At 54.7% G+C, this 15,411-nt stretch overlaps 2 protein-coding genes across 3 annotated transcripts; one reads left to right on the top strand and one right to left on the bottom strand.

Annotated features, from left to right (window-relative positions):
- The first annotated feature begins 2,188 nt into the window (after nt 1-2,188).
- Nucleotides 2,189-5,282, top strand: PLP2 (proteolipid protein 2). Its single transcript, XM_086387744.1, has 5 exons — nt 2,189-2,418; nt 3,491-3,643; nt 3,749-3,844; nt 4,579-4,669; nt 4,868-5,282. Exons 1-5 carry the CDS (start codon nt 2,323-2,325, stop codon nt 4,888-4,890), a joined length of 459 nt encoding a protein of 152 aa, XP_086243870.1. The 5' UTR covers nt 2,189-2,322; the 3' UTR covers nt 4,891-5,282.
- On the bottom strand, nt 5,270-14,415 carry PRICKLE3 (prickle planar cell polarity protein 3). 2 transcript variants are annotated; one of them, XM_086387706.1, is made up of 9 exons: nt 14,298-14,415; nt 12,733-12,818; nt 11,688-11,871; nt 9,525-9,638; nt 9,065-9,202; nt 8,044-8,268; nt 7,766-7,952; nt 6,702-7,001; nt 5,270-6,143 (listed from the first exon to the last, which is right to left on the bottom strand). In XM_086387706.1, exons 1-9 carry the CDS (start codon nt 14,337-14,339, stop codon nt 5,536-5,538), a joined length of 1,884 nt encoding a protein of 627 aa, XP_086243832.1. In that variant the 5' UTR covers nt 14,340-14,415; the 3' UTR covers nt 5,270-5,535. The 2 variants fall into 2 exon arrangements, with proteins under 2 accessions (XP_086243832.1, XP_086243833.1); XM_086387707.1 differs by having other exon boundaries at nt 8,044-8,247.
- Nucleotides 14,416-15,411: the final 996 nt, after the last annotated feature.

Here is a 15,411-nt window from a genome sequence, read left to right as displayed (position 1 = left end):
GGAGGGAATGAACAACTCTCACCTCTATGGGGAGGGGCTGGAGAGGTGGGAGGAAGTAAAGGACCCTCGTGGGAGTGTCCAGGGCGGCGCTGGAGAAGAAAGAGGGACTGTAAAACTAGGCTGGGAGTTGGGGTATAAAGAGGTGAAGAGGTGAACCCTTGAATGATTAGTGCTGTAGCAATTGTGGGAGAGTGCACTGGGGCTTCTAGCTGACCCTTACTCAGCTTGATAGAAGGTGTGGCTCTAGGGAAGTCAGGGAAGGACTTCAGAGCCTTAGTCACACCCAGGAGTCTTAACAATAGTAACCCCAACCACCATTTACTTGGTTTTATTCTGGCTACCGGCTTTACTGGCACTATTTCCACTTAGTTACACATTGACTCAACAATCCTGATGCGTCCATTTCACAGAGCAGAGAAATGAATCCCAGTGAGTATAAATAGCGTAAGTTGAGGATTGAAGCAAGATTTAATCTTGCCCAATTCTTTGACAAGTATTAACTGAACCCCAACTGTTTACCTTGCACTGTGATAGGCACTGATGAAATGTTGGAGGGATGAAACATAGATTTCTATCCTTGTGTATCTAATGTAGTGGAGGGGGGTAGATTGATGTCAGAAAAGACACAGGAGATGAATAAAAGAATTTCAGAGAGAAGTGAGAGTTATGAAGATAGCAAAAGGTTATGGTGGGGGAGGTAATGATGGTGGGCTGCTGACCTCTTTGAAGACATAGTATTTGATCTGGGACCTGAGTGACCGGAAGCTAGATGTTTGAAGGGGCGGGGTGGGAGTGGGGGTGGGGAGGAGAAGGGCATTGAAAGCAGTGGGAGAAACAAGTTCAAAGGCTCTGATGTGGAAGAGAGTTTGTTCTGTTCTAGAAACTCAGGCATGGCCTCACATAGTTGGAAAGCACACACTCAGCCCTGGGAAAGGTATGCTTCATGCCTTCCACTATCCAATCTCTTTCAGCCACCTGGACTGAGGACAGCCCCTTACTTGGTTTTGTGGGACCCAAGGTTCAGGGGGGAAAGCAGGCAGGCCCTTGAGTTGAACCATCCTGGCCTTCCAGCCATGGCTCTCCTCACCTCAAACGAGAATGAAACCAACACCCACTCTGGAGAGAGTGTGCCAGAGGAGCACACCTTGGGGGAAATCCTGATTCCATTACCAGGTGCAGGTCTCAGACGCAGAAATTGAGACTGAGTCAGGAAAAATTACTTGCTCAGGATAACTCACTCTTCAAATGTCATCAGCCTTTTCACCCAGTCTGGCACCCAGGAGCCTTCCCCTCATTGTGCCAAGCTCACGGCAATAAACAAAACTGTGCTCCTTCCGCATTCTTCATCTAAGACCGGGCTGACAGCCCCTCTACTTAGAACCAGGAAACAGAAGCCCAACACTTGGGGCCAGGACCTCCCTAGAATTGCAGAACAGAAACAGACTCTGGGCTCTGACACTGTTAATAACATCCACTCTTCATTTATGGAGCAGCATGATGCTCAGCAGGCTTTGTTCTCTCTCAACCTGGCAAGGTCTCATCCCCATCTAAGGGGTTTATTCCATGATCCACCATCTTTTATCCACAATCCTGAAATCCAAAAAGCTTTGGAAACCAACAGATTTCCCACAAGTTGGGCACCATTTGGTTACAAAACTTGACCTGACTTAACCAGGAACAATTTTTTGGTCCTGTCTTATCCCACTTACTGTGAAGGCTGAGGAAATATTAAGATGTGTATGTTGCTTTTTTTTTTTTTTTTTAATGAGGCAGTCTCAGATCCCGCTGAGAGTGTTCAATAACACCTTGTATGCATTGGGAAAATTTTTCCAAAATCTGAATTATTCCGAATTCTGTAAACAAACCTGAGTTTAACCTTGGCCTGGGCAGTTTTTACAGCTAAGGAAACTGAGGCATTCCCTCCCAAAGCCAGATCTCCACGGTTCTGAGGCAGTCCCAGGCGCATTGGTATTCTAAAAGCGTGAAGGGTCTCTCTATTGCAACACAGTTCTGGTTCGCAGAACTGCCAAACCGCAGAACTGCCAAACTGGCGCCCCTGAAGACTGGGCACCTCAGGGGCTGAGAGCCCGGCAGGGAGAATCCTTGGCGGGCGGGGCGAGGGGGCTTCCGGGGCGGTGGCCACCTGGCCCGACCCGCTTAAGCCCCGCCCGCTTCTGCTCTGCGCGGTGATTCACTCCCTCCTTCGCCCCGGGGGCCCCCTTCCCGGCCAGACGGCTGGCAAGACAGCTGGGTGTGCAGCGTCCTCGAAAACACGAGCCAGCGAGCAGGTCTTTTGCGCCTCTTGGGACTCGGGTCCACACCATGGCGGATTCCGAGCGCCTCACGGCTCCCGGCTGCTGGGCCGCCTGCACCAGCTTCTCGCGCACCCGAAAGGGATTTCTTCTGTTTGCTGAGATTGTGAGCGTCCCGGGACTGGCGGGTGGGCAAGGGCGGGGTGGGGTGGCAGCAGCACGCGGAGCGGGCAGCTCCGGGGGAGGCAGGCGCACGGCTGGGGGCTCTCGGCAGTGGGGCGCCAAGTGGGTGGGTTGATGGCGGAGGCCCGAAACCAGGGGCGCACGCAGGGCCAAATCAGTGAGGTCTTGGAGAAGGTGGTCAGGAGCTGCTGGCCCACGCGGTCAGGCAAGAGGCCCACAGGGCGTATGGCGGGCCCGGTGGAGAGAGACCCAGTAGACTCATCGGTGGACTCCTCGAAGGTGTCCCCAGGTCCTGGGTGTTGGGGGGACATCCCGTGGCAGGGCGTGGCGCGGCCTGGGCACAGGCAGGCGGGCTGGCAGAGGGCCCAGGGGCGGGACCTGTTGGGGTGGGGCCCCGCGAGCTCTTGTCCCGCAGGGTAGGGTGACTAGCTCTCCCCCAGTTCTTCCTAGCCCCTCTGTGGTGGGGCGGAAGGTCTTTAGCTATCTGGGTCGCTCAGGAGCCTCGGTTTCCCGTACTCCTCAAAGTGGGCGCCTCCTTTGAGTCCTTTGTAAAAGGTGCAGCGCCTTTAATGGAGCCCTGCCCCTCTGGTGTTACTCTCACCGATTTCCAGAGAGGTTGCTGGGGGAACTGCATGTCGCGCCCTGTCAAAGCCCTGAAGCTGGTACCCTGAGTGCTATAGGCAATACTCCCCAGAGGGCATCCTAGAAGGAAAAAGATGGGAAACCGAGGCACCCAACTTTACCTATTAGCTGGGTGATTGTGATAAGTCACTTCACATCTCTGTGCCTCACTTTCCTCATGTATAAAAAATAAAGGTACTAGTAATAGTACCCAGTTCACTAGGTTATTGTGATGATTGAGTGAATTAATACTTGTGCAGCTCTTAGAACAACATTTGGAACACAGTGTGTACACACTAAGAGTTTAGCTATTGCTATTTGTCATTTTCCCAGTCCTGAGTTTGAGATGACCCCCCGCCCCCCCCCCCCACAATTGAAACCATTCCCCTCAGCCCTGGGAGTTGACTGAGGCCCCCTTTTACATGTCCTTCCAGATACTGTGCCTGGTGATTCTGATCTGCTTTAGCACCTCGACATCAGGGTACTCTTTCTTGTCGGTGATAGAGATGATCTTTGCCGCCATCTTTTTTGTTGTCTACATGTGTGACCTGCACACCAAGATACAGATCATCAACTGGCCTTGGAGTGTGAGAAAGGGGCCACAATGGCAGGGCTAGGGAGGGATACAGGAAGTTGTGATTGTGGGGGGCAATTCTGAATGCTGACTTCGCTCTTCTCCCTACACCTCACAGGATTTCTTCCGAACCCTTGTAGCGGCCATTCTCTACCTGATCACCTCCATTGTGGTGCTCGTTGAGAGAGGAAACGGCTCCAAAATCGCTGCAGGGGTAAAGGCTGTGGAGTCAGCTTCTAAGCAGAGAGAGAAGGGTTTGAGGATCCTGGGGCTATTTCTGCCTCTGCTTCTGCCAGAAAGTGTGTGACTCACAGTAGGTTACATTTGTCCTCAGGGCCTGCAGGGAAGTCAAACTGAGGCCCTGGTTTTCTTCCCCAAATCATCATTTGCTGTAAAGAGCCATCCCTTGTCTGACACAAGGATTTTTGTGAGAAGCACATAGAGGTGGAAGCACAAAGCACTATCACTGTCAATACATTAGACTAAACCATCTGCTAGAGCTTTGTTTCAATGCACAGTATGAATGCCATCCCCTATATGTGGGGCCTGGCTTCCCTGGTGGCTCAGTAGTAAAGAATCCGCCTGCAGTGCAGAAGACCTATGTTCAGTCGCTGGGTCGGGAAGATCCCCTGGAGAAGGGAATGGCAACCCACTCCAGTATTCTTGCCTGGGAAATCCCATGGATAGAGTCGGACATGACTGAGGAACTAAACAACAACAACATATATGGGGCCACTGTGTCGCTGTACTGTGTTGAGATGTACTAGGAAGAAGGAGGGTGGGGTAGAATCCAGTCTCTGGTCTTTCCCCAGGGCTCTCTGGGATCCCCACCTGCAGCTTTAACCATAATCCCTGCATGGGCTAGTCACTGGAGGTGGTGGATACAAGGAGATAGGAGGCTGGGTAGGCTGACCAGTCTAATCTACGTGCCCTCACTCCCATCCCTAGGCGCTGGGCCTATGCGCTGCAGGCCTCTTTGGCTATGATGCCTACATTACCTTCCCCTTGCGGCAGCAGAGACATACAGCAGCCCCTACTGGTAAGTGTGTGGGTGTGTTGGGGGTGTTGCTAAGGGGGCTGAGAAGAAGATGGGTTTTCCCAAGGGGCATGAATGCCAACTCTGTCTCTTGTTGGTACTTAAGGCTTTAGTGCCAATAAGTACCATAAGTTTCAGTATTCTTATCTGTAAAACAGGCATATGGATCCAACCAATGCTTTCTCTCTTTTCCTCTTGCAGATCCTGCAGATGGCCCGGTGTAGGTGAACTCTCTTCATTTCTCTCAGCAGTCTGCAAATAACACCTCTATTGAAATAATTCCTCCCCACCCCTATAACACTCCCAGTCAACTCCCAGCTCCCTATTGAGGTAAAAGTGCCTTTGTCATGGAATTTTTCTTCCAGCCTGCCAATCAACCCTCCTGGGTATGGCTACCTTTATGGGTGTGCCTAGGGCCCCCTTCTGCAGTATCCAAACAGAGACATCAGTTCTGCCTGGACAATGTCCCACCTAAGTCACACAGAAGAGGGTACCTCATATTTCAGACTCCAGGCTCCATGTTGTAACCCACTCTAAATAACCTCCTCAGTGTGTGTAGGGGGTGGGGGTGTTCTGTGGAGCAATAAATAAATACTATGCAGATTATTAGAACATATGATAGTGAATAAATTAATCCTTTGATTAAATGTAGATAAATTTCAAGCATCAGTAGAGGGAAAATTGGGGAGGAGGGATGCTGGAGCAAGGAGGTAAAGAAGACAAGCCTGTTTTACAACAAATATTAAATTACTTCAGTAATACAAACAGACAAAGGAGGGAGGAAGGAAGGGGATCAATGACTTAAGTTGGGGTGTAGGTCTTCATCTACACTGACTTGAGAATGAAGCCCCCCCAGAACTGTCACTCCTTCAAGCCACGATGCAGTTCTTATCTCTGGCCTGTCGAGATATTCCTGGGCGAGAGTTCCCAGGGAGCTGTGGAGATGGGGAGTTGGTGGTCTCAGCTGCAGTGTCTTGAGCAAGCACTGGCCTGCACAGGTGCGGGGACAGCGGGATGCGTTCCCCTAGGAAGTAGCCGTCCTCCTCTGAGGACTCGGAACTGGAACTGGAGGGTGAGCTGGAGCAAGATCCTGAGTCTGACCCTGATCCCAAGTCACATTGATGGTGGCGACGTCTGCCAAAGTGGCAGCGGTGGTGGTGGTGGTGGTGGTGATGATGGTGGTGGTGGCGGTGGCGGCGACGACGCATGGGGCCCCTGGGCGGGGGGCTGCGTGGTCTGCGGCGCTGGGCTGGGGGCGCACTCAGGGTCCGCCGAGGGCCTCCCTCAGACACCAGAGGGTCGCGGAAGCTGACACGAGGGGCGCTCTGGCGACCAAAGGCACCATCTTCTGGTCGCGGATCCGGCTGGCTGGGAGGCCCCAGGGGTGGTTCAGGGACACTGCGGAGCCCCAGCTCAGGCATGGAGTGGCGGTGGGGGGCCCCTCTCAGAAAGTGGGTGGGTTCCTCAGGGTCTGCAGCTGGAAAAAGATGGAGAGTCGCCCTATACCTCCTGCCCCACTCCCACCCCACCCAGGAGAGGCCTCTGGAAAGGACCTTCTCTCTCCCCGATCAAGACTGGGAAAATGGGGGCAGGTATCGGGGTGGGGTAGAAAGGTGGGGAGTCCAGGAAATATGAGGCCTTAGGCAGGTTCTGGGTGGAGGTGAAAGCAGGAGTAACAGGACAGGATTGGTGTATGAGGTGTGGCCCGGGTGGGGGCGTGGCCTCTGGTGGAAGGGGCGTGGTATAGGATGGAGCAGAATCCGGGCAGGGCCAAGGAGCAGAGGGTGAGGGGTCAAGGGTTTGGAGGAGGAACTTGGGCTCAAGCTGGGACAAGTTGAGGTAGGGGAAGGGCCCTGCACAGAAGTGGGGCAGAACCAGGATTCACGTGGGGTGTGGTTTGGGCTGGAGATTAGGCCTGGAATGGTTTGGGGATGGAGCCAGGACTGAGATAGGGGTAGGGCCAGGGATGCCAGGATGCCAGGGCCGGGGCTGGTCAAGGGGAAGGGACAGGGTTGGGGGAGGTGGGGTGGCTCACCAGGTGCTGCCTCGGTGTTGGTGCCTTTGGTGGTAGTCTCAGATGCCCCCTCCACAGCAGAGAAAGAGGCTGTAGAGGCTGTGAGAGGTGTGGAGACCGTGCTTGTGCTCCAGCTGCGGCGGCTGTGCGCTGGAGCCATGGGCTCAGAACCCAGGCTGCAGGCTCGTGAGCAGAAGATTAGGCCACGGCGTGGCAGGAAGGGGCGGCCCAGGAGAGCTCGCCCGCAGCGACTACAACAGAAGCAGCGCTCTGAGGCATGCCAGTGCTGGCCCTCATAAGCCATCTGGCCTTGGTCCAGGCCTGCAGGGATGGACAGGAGGGGAAAAACTGAGGCAGAGCCCTCAGGCATATCCCCGACCCTACTGAATGGGGGCCCTTCTTGGAAATCTGGGGCAGGGTTCCTGGAGATGCCCTCTTGCCCCACCTCTCCAGACTGGGGCCCTTCCTCACCCTCCTCTCCTGGAAACTGGCTAATAAATGTCTCCTCTGCCTCCCTTTCTTTCCCCAGGTGGCCCCTCCCAGAGTGGAGGTGGGTATTAGACTCTAAGATGCGGGTCAGGCTTAGACATTAAGAGGTGGCTTCAGGTGGAGGGAGAATGGAAGGTAGACCTGAAGAAACCTGGGTGGTGGCAACAGGACAGAGAAGGTAGGGCGTGGCTTTGGTGGGAAGGGAGTCGATCTTAGAAGGTTGAGTCTGGCTTAGAAGGTAGGGTTTACCTAGGCTGATGGAGGAGAGTGTGAGAGAACAGGGCATAGCTTAGAGTAGGGGCTAGGTTGAGAGGGTAGGAGAGTAACTTGGGAGGCGGGGTGCTAGAAATTAGAGGGCACTCTGGAGGTGAGCCTAGATATGTAGTGGTGCCTAGTGTAGCTGGGTTTAGAAAAGATGGCATGATGGGGGACATCAGTAATGGAATTGCAATGAAGGGTATAGGGCTACAGTGCTGGGGCTAGAATTAAAGTATGGGGTATAATGGGAGATGGGGCCTGGAAGACAGAGGAATCCTGGGGGTGGGGCTATGACCCAGCTGTCCATCCATCGCCCAGCCAGTCCCATGTTCACCCACCAATGTGCTCCCCGCAGCCATCACAGTACTCCGCGTGGCGGGCCTCATAGCAGGCACAGCAGTGGGGGCGACTCTGACGCATGACATAGCGCTGCCCCCCGAGCGATGCTTCACACTCAAAGCAGCAGAAGTGATCCATGTGCCAGTGCCGGCCCTCAGCTTCCGTGCACTCAGGGGAGAAGATGATCTGGCAGGCAAAGGCCATCATGGCCATCAGAAGGGTCTGCCCCTGGCCCTGCCCACCCTCCATTCCCACCGTTGGGCAGAAAGACACAAACCTCGTCACAGGCTTGGCAGCGTGGACGCAGGCGTTCGGCATGGTGGCGACCACAGTAGACCTTGCCAGCATGGTAGAAGTAGATGAGGTCCACCAGCAGCTCCCGGCACGTGGAACACACAAAGCACTGTGGGTGCCAGCAGGCACCTAGGCCTGCACGGCTGGCAAACACAGCAATGTCCCCACCTCCAATCTGCTTCCCACACTGTGGAATGACAGGTGAACACTGTCACCATCACCAAGAGGGTCAGATGGATGGGGGTCAGCCAAGGTGTGTCACACCTGGGCCTTCCCCATGGTCTATGTGACCAGCCCCATCCAGGAGGTAACTTCAAGATAGGCTCTGCCTACATGGCTGGGGGTAAAGGTGGGAGCAGGAACCTTTAGAGAACAACCCTGCTCCTGGGAAAAACCACAGAGACAGGCCCTATCTCTCGTGGGTGGCCTCAAAGGCAAGTCTCGCCTTTAGGGGGTTGGGAAAACCATAGAGTCAGGTCAGGTCCAGTTGGGGGATCTTAGCAACAGACCTCACCTAACAGTAAGATCTAAGGTTAGGGTCCACCCACCAGGGGGGGGGCCTCAGAGACAAATTCCACCCATTGCCCAGCTCTGAAGACATGCCCTGCCACTGTGGGTTGGTTCTTAAGAACAAGTCTCGATCATAAGAGGGCCAAAGAGATAGCCCACATCCCATGTCCACAGCATGGAAGGGAGAAAATGAATAGAGAAGGTCTACTAGGCTCTCCTTAGAGGCAGACCATACCTGACATGGGATCTGAGAAACAGGCCCCAGTCCACCAGGGGGCCCTACAGACAGACCTGGCTGGTCAGGGAGGCCTTAGATATGGTCCCTGCCCAACAGCAGAACGTGAGGAAAAGACCCCACCTACCAGAGGGGACACTAGACAGACCACTAGGGCTTAGGTGGCCAGCCTCATCTTCCCAGGGCATGGGAGATGGGTCTGCACCCCAAGGCTTGGAGCAAAGGCACTACTTACTCACTGAAGCCCTCCATGGCTCACCTCCTCGCAGATGGCCCCAGTGATGGTCACGGGGAAGATGCGCACGGTGCCACGCCCCAGATTCTCCCGCTTCCGCTGCTGGCTGAAGGCTCTGAGCTCTTTCTTCTCCTCCTCTTCCAGTGCCGTACAGTACTGTACCTGGAGTAGCAGGGGTCTTCCAGGCTCTTCCCCTGATGCCTGCCCCACCCCAACCTTCTTCCAGATTTCATCCTTGCTCAGAAAGTTTACTTCTAGGCCTTTGTACAGGTATCTCAAATACCCACCCCTTACCTCTTCTCCCAAGGCCCAGCTGTGGTTTTTACCAAGGAATGTCCCCTGATCGCTCCTGCCTGTTTAGACCTGTCCCCTCAGATCAGTTCACCTTTTCTCCTCTGAACCTGCCCACTGCTTTCCAGCTCCCAGCATTTGTCCAGGCCGTGCCCCCTACCTGGCATGCCCTTCCTGTCTTCTGCCTCCTTACCTCACTGTCATGTGGGGGCAGCTGGTGCAGCAGCTGCTTGATCCTGTATTTCTCCCCAGGACTGTTCACATAGGGGACCTTGTCTTCTGGGAGGCAGCTGAAAAATTGGTATACCTGGAGGGACATAGGGGATGGCTGAAAATAATTGAGACTAGAGGCGATGCAGTGGGGTGGTTGTTGTTCAGTGGCTCAGTCGTGTCTGACTCTTTGTGACCCCATAGACTGCAGCAAACCAGGCTCCCCTGTCCTTCACTATCTCCCAGACTTTGTTCAAACTTATGTCCATTGAGTCAGTGTTGGTGGAGCCCTACTTTTCTGAGAAAATTAAAGTCATCAGGAGGGAATTTCTACTGACCCCCCTCCATCTCTCCTTCCTACAGGCCAGATCGTTCCTGCCACATCTCTAACATACTGAGAGTCCCTTAATGTCTTGACCCTTCATCTGCTGCTTCACTTTTCTTTCCACATTTACAGCAAAATTCCTCAAAAATGTATGCGTTTGCTATCTCCATTTCATCTCCTCCCATTCTCTCTAGACCCCACTCCAGTTGGGCTTCTCTGCCCCCTCTGTCTCTGTCCCTCCTCCAAAGCTATTCCTGTCATAGTCATTGATGATATCCAGATTGCTAAACTCATTTCTCAGGTCTCAGTCTTCATCCAGTTTGACCCATCAGTAACAATGGACACAGCCAATCACTCCCTGTTCCTGAAAACACTCTGTTCTGTTAGCTCCCACAAGACCACACAGCCCTGGGTTTGCTTCCTCCTACCTTATTGACTGCTCCTTCTCTGTCCCTCTTTTGGTTCCTCCTCAGCTAGTTGATCCCTAAATGTGGGAGGGTCCTTAGTCTCAGTCCTTGGTCCTCTTCCCTCTGTCTACCTTCAGTTCTTTGGGAATCACATCCAACTTCATGGCTATAAATACCATCTCCTGGCTAATGCCTCACAAATGCATACCTCTAGCCCTGTGACTTCTTGTTGAGTTCCATTTTCATGTGACCACTCAGATGTCCAACAGGCATCTCAAACTCCAGACAGCCAAAACCAAATGTATGCTCTTAGCCTTCAAACCTGCTCCTGCCTTGGCCTGCCCCATATCAGTCAATCCATCCATCCTTTGTGTCATCTTTGACTCCTCTCTCATACCCACAAGAAAATCCTCTAAGCTCTAGTTTCAAAATATAACTAGACTCTGACTACCGCTCACTACTTCCACTGCCAATGTCATGATCAGGATCAGTCACCTGGACCACTGCAGTTGCCTCCTCTTCACTAATCCCCTGCTTCCACTCTCACTCTCACAGTCCATTCTACACTCAGCAGCCAGAGGGATCCTGTTAAATCCTAAGACAAATCACATCCCTTCTCTGCTCACAATCCTCTGGTGTCCTCTCCCTCGTTCAAAGTGGAAGTCAAAGTTGTGTCCATGGCCCCCACCATCTCTGACCTCATCTCCAAACACTGGCCCCATTGCTCACTATGCTCCACATACACTGGCATCCTCACTGTTTCTCACACATGCCAAGCGCACTCCTGCCTCAGGGCCTTTGCATTCGCTTTTCCCTCTGCCTGGATTGTTCTAACCTCTGATATCTGCATAGCTCACATTCTCACCTTCTTCAGGAAGCTCAAATATCACACTGCCACAGAGGCTGACCTGGGCACCTTATTTACAATTCCAACTTTTCTGTCTCTCCTCCACTTCCCTGCTCTATTTATTCCATAGCTCTTCCACCATTTGACATACTTTTGTAGGTTTGCTTATTGTCTCTTGTTCCCTTTGGGAATACAACCTCCAGGTGGGCAGGTATATTTTTGTGTGGGTTTTTTGTTCTTTGTTATGTTCTCAGAACAGTGTCTGACATGCAGTTAGTGCTCAGTGACTGTTGAATGGATGAATCAATGGAAATACAGTGAATGAAAAGTGCTGGGATAAGGCCTGAGATAAGGCGAGAACAGGAGTGGGGTGATCAGGTCCTGAGGAACTGGCCCAGCCATCAATCAGGGTTCCCTGCTAGATCACAGAGGGGTCAGAAGGACATGCACAGTCTGACCACGTACTCTAGTGTTTCTCTGGAAATAGGTTCCCACCTGAGTGTGTGTGTGAGTATGTGTGTGTGCGTGCCCACTGGTGAGCAAGAGTGGGTGGTGGTGTTTGGTCACCTGCTCAGGCTTGAGACCAGGGGGCACCCAAGCATACTCCTCTGAGGCACAGCCTGAGTCATCATCAGAGATGGAGTGGCGCTGGAAGTCTGAGATTAGCCGACACATGATGCGTTCCAGGTCCACAGGCACTGCATGCACGGCGTGCTCCTCCCTCGGGCATTTGCAGTGCTGGCAGATCTTTCTGAGGGGGCCGGGATGGGGGTCAGTTCCAAAGGGATAGCCCACTGGGATCCCCCTTGGCGGCCCAAGGAAGTCTAACCGGAGGGGCAGAGGCACGCAGATTATCGCCAGCAAAAGACTTGGAGCCTGAGAGGGCTCTGGGCTTGGAGGCGGTGCAGAGCCGACGTGAGGCTGTGAGCCAAACCACTGTGGGGGAGTGGGCGGGGGCTGTGAAGGGCCGGGCGGCCACCTGGGCTGGGAGCTGCGAGCGGGACTGTGGGCCTGGCCAGAGGATGTGAAGCGAGTGGTGGGGCTGTGGGAGGTCTCAAGGCCCTGACTTTCAGCACTGGGACTTGGGTCACACTCTCCTGGCAGCGGACCTGAGTAGGGGCGGGGCTGAATCTGAGATTGGAGTCCCCTCAGGACTTTGGAAGTTGTTGGGGGAACTTTCCTAGAGGCGGGTTCTAGCTTGTGCTGAGCCTCTGAACTCGTAAATGGGTCGGGCTCTGAGCTCGTGAGTAGGGCTCTGTCTGTTGTATTCTGTGGGAGGTTTTGGGTACAGAGCTTCACTAGGAGGATAGGACCTGGGTGTGGGAGAGGAGTTCTGAGCCCAAGAAGGGGGCTGGAGGTCAGTGGGCGGTGCTCAGAACCCGGGACTCAGGCTCTCCCTAGAGACAAGACTCGGAAACTAGGATACTTCTGGGGGCGGGGAGATATAGTAGGCGGAGATCTCCTGGGAATGCCACAATTAGGACCGTGTCTGGCGAGGGAGGGGCTCTGGACCTGAGCTTTTCTCGAAGACCGGGCTCCAGGCTAGGGGAGTGGCCTACGTCTTGGTGGGTTCCCCTAAGGGCAGGACCCTGAAGAAGGCAAGGTCACCTACCTCCAGCCGTGTAGCAGGAAGCCGGGGCACTGCTCCCTGCAGGAGTTGCAGGGCTGGCCGCGGTCTGGGTCCTCTGCCTCTGGAGGCTGTAGTGGGCGGGGACAGACGCGGGACCGGGCGAGGTGCGCGAGGGCGGGGAGGGAGAGAGAAATCAACGCCCGCCTCTCCATTCCAAGGACGGCAACCACAGGCCAGGGCCTGTCCCACCAGGGCAACGCCAGGCAGGCTGGGACAGAGCCCAGAGCAGAGGGGGACACCACCGAGGTAGAGGCGGGGCAGCTGAGGCTACCTCCCTACATGCCCCCCTTTCAGGGAATTTCCCCTCCCTGGGCCAGCCTCTGACTCCCATCACCCAGCCTGGACACCTCCCACCAGCCTCTGAATCCTTCAGGCCTCAAAACACCTGAGCTGAGTACTCTCCCCACCAGAGCAGAGACCCTAATCTGGGTGTCTCTTCCCAGGCCTCATCTCGCTGGGCCCCTTCTCCACTCAGGAACCAGCAGCACTCCAGTTCCACAGGTTGGGAGTCTGAGACCCCATCCTTACTTGGTATCCCCATGTGAACCCTATTCCTATTTTCAGAAGCTCAAGAGCTGTTCTGGAGAAGGCAATGGCACCCCACTCCAGTACTCTTGCCTGGAAAATCCCATGGACAGAGGAGCCTGGTAGGCTACAGTCCATGGGGTCTATAAGAGTCAGACACGACTGAGTGGTTTCACTTTCACTTTTCACTTTCCTGCATTGGACAAGGAAATGGCAACCCACTCCAGTGTTCTTGCCTGGAGAATCCCAGGGATGGCGGAGCCTGGTGGGCTGCCGTCTATGGGGTCACAGAGTCGGACAGGACTGAAGCGACTCAGCAGCAGCAGCAGCAGCAAGAGCTCTTCCCCAAACCCTGGCTTCACCTTTTCAAACCCAAGGAACTGAGACCCTTCTCTGGGATCTCAGGAGGCCCTTGAGCCATTCAGAAACTCACACCCCAAGAAGCCTTGGCCCTTATCCCTCATATCCTAGGGCTATTCACTCTTCTGGACCAGACCCCACCCAGACAGCCCCTCCAAAGGAAGACAGAGACCCTCCTATCTAGGAAGTCAAAAGCTCCGTGACTCAAGTGGAAGCCTGGAAGCTCTCTTACCCCCATATCCCTACCACTTGACTCTCAATATTCGGACACCCCAGGAGTGTAAGGCCTCACCCCTCAGTTCACCTTCCACCCAGGTACAGGGGGAGGTCCCTTTCTTCAGAAGCTCACGAGGTCTCTGCTCAATCTAGGACTTCAGGACCCAATCTTTTGGCTCTCAGAATCCCCTCCCATCATTCACCCAAGATGGGAGTGCACCAAGTCCCCTGCGTACTGATAAAGGTGTGCGGAAAGGTGATTAGGAAGCAAGGACCACCAGATTTCTACATTCCTTCATCCACATGCTTCCAGCAGTCCTCCGGTCTGGGTATCCTGGGGATGGGGATTCCCAGATCCTCTGTGGAACACCTCCTCTCTATCCCTTGCTTCCTCTCCTGGGTCTCAGTTTGTCCCGACCCCCATCGCTGCCCCGAGTCTCGCTCACCGCACGCCCGGAGCGGCGCCTCCGGGACCCACGCGCGAACATGGCGCGCCCAGGCAGGGTCCAGCCAGGCCGGGTCAGGCGAACGGAATCCTTGCGGCCGTCTGGCCACCGCGCGTCCGGCAGGGGAGCTCTCAGTTCCGTAAACCTGACACCGGCGTAGGAGGAGCACGCCCAGCGGGGTCCGCCCCTGCGCCTGTAGTCTCTCCCAGGCCAAGGCGCCCCCTGCCTAGAGGTGAGGAGCGCGCAGCCCAGGAGCGCCGTGCGCGACAGCTTCCCGGCACTCCTGCCTGGGCGGGAGCTGGGCCTCAGAAACCACAGCCCCCAGAACCCCAGGGTTCCATGTAATCTCTCACTAGATGTTCTGGGGCTGGAGGGCTCCGTTGTGGAGGAGGGGAACTTGAAAGTGGTGACCTGACTGCAAGGAGTGTGTGCTACAGTAATTGTATTGGCACTTTGTGTCAATTTATCTTGGATGTTTATTTGGGGGATGGGTTAAAGCCACCTCTTGGTCCTCCCCTCACTGGTGATGATCTGAGGGTCTCTTTCCCTCCAATTAATGCTGCACGAACGGTCTCCAATCCTATTGCAGGCCCGTCTGAAAGCTAGACCTTGTACACCCCCGCTCCCCATGTCCTTGCTCACATCCGCTTTCAGAGAGAGCCAGGGTTATTTGAGATTTATGGGAAAGGACTTAAACTGACTGGCCAGGTTCCGCGGCCCTCTTCCCATCCTTATAGTTCCAAATGCGAGGCCTCATAAGTCCTTAGAAATATATTTTAAAGGTTTCTCTCCCCTGCTCCCGCTTTTCTCTCTCCAGGTATTCTTTCCCTGAGCTAGGAGTCTCTCCTTCGCCCTCTCAGGCTTCGCTACGCCTCAGGGTGGGAGGAGGGGGTCCCGGGCACACAGTCAGAACTCTGATGCCCGGCCAAGGTAGGCACCGCAACGGGCAGCGGTCCACCGGCCCTTCACGGTGGGCTCCAGGGACCCCGCCCCTCACCCCTCACCTTCCCACCCCCCAAATCTCCTACCCGCCTACTCTACCCTACCCCACATCACCCCCGGCCCATTACGCAAACCGGGTCATTTCCCGCCCCTCCCTGCCCCAGGGAGGAGC

Source organism: Bos grunniens, chromosome X (assembly GCF_055505025.1).
Source record: "Bos grunniens cultivar Pamir isolate PY7600 chromosome X, Bosgru_T2T1.0, whole genome shotgun sequence".
Lineage (NCBI taxonomy): Eukaryota > Metazoa > Chordata > Mammalia > Artiodactyla > Bovidae > Bos > Bos grunniens.
The sequence above is the reverse complement of the archived record's forward strand: the minus strand, read 5'-3'. Positions and strand labels throughout refer to the sequence as shown.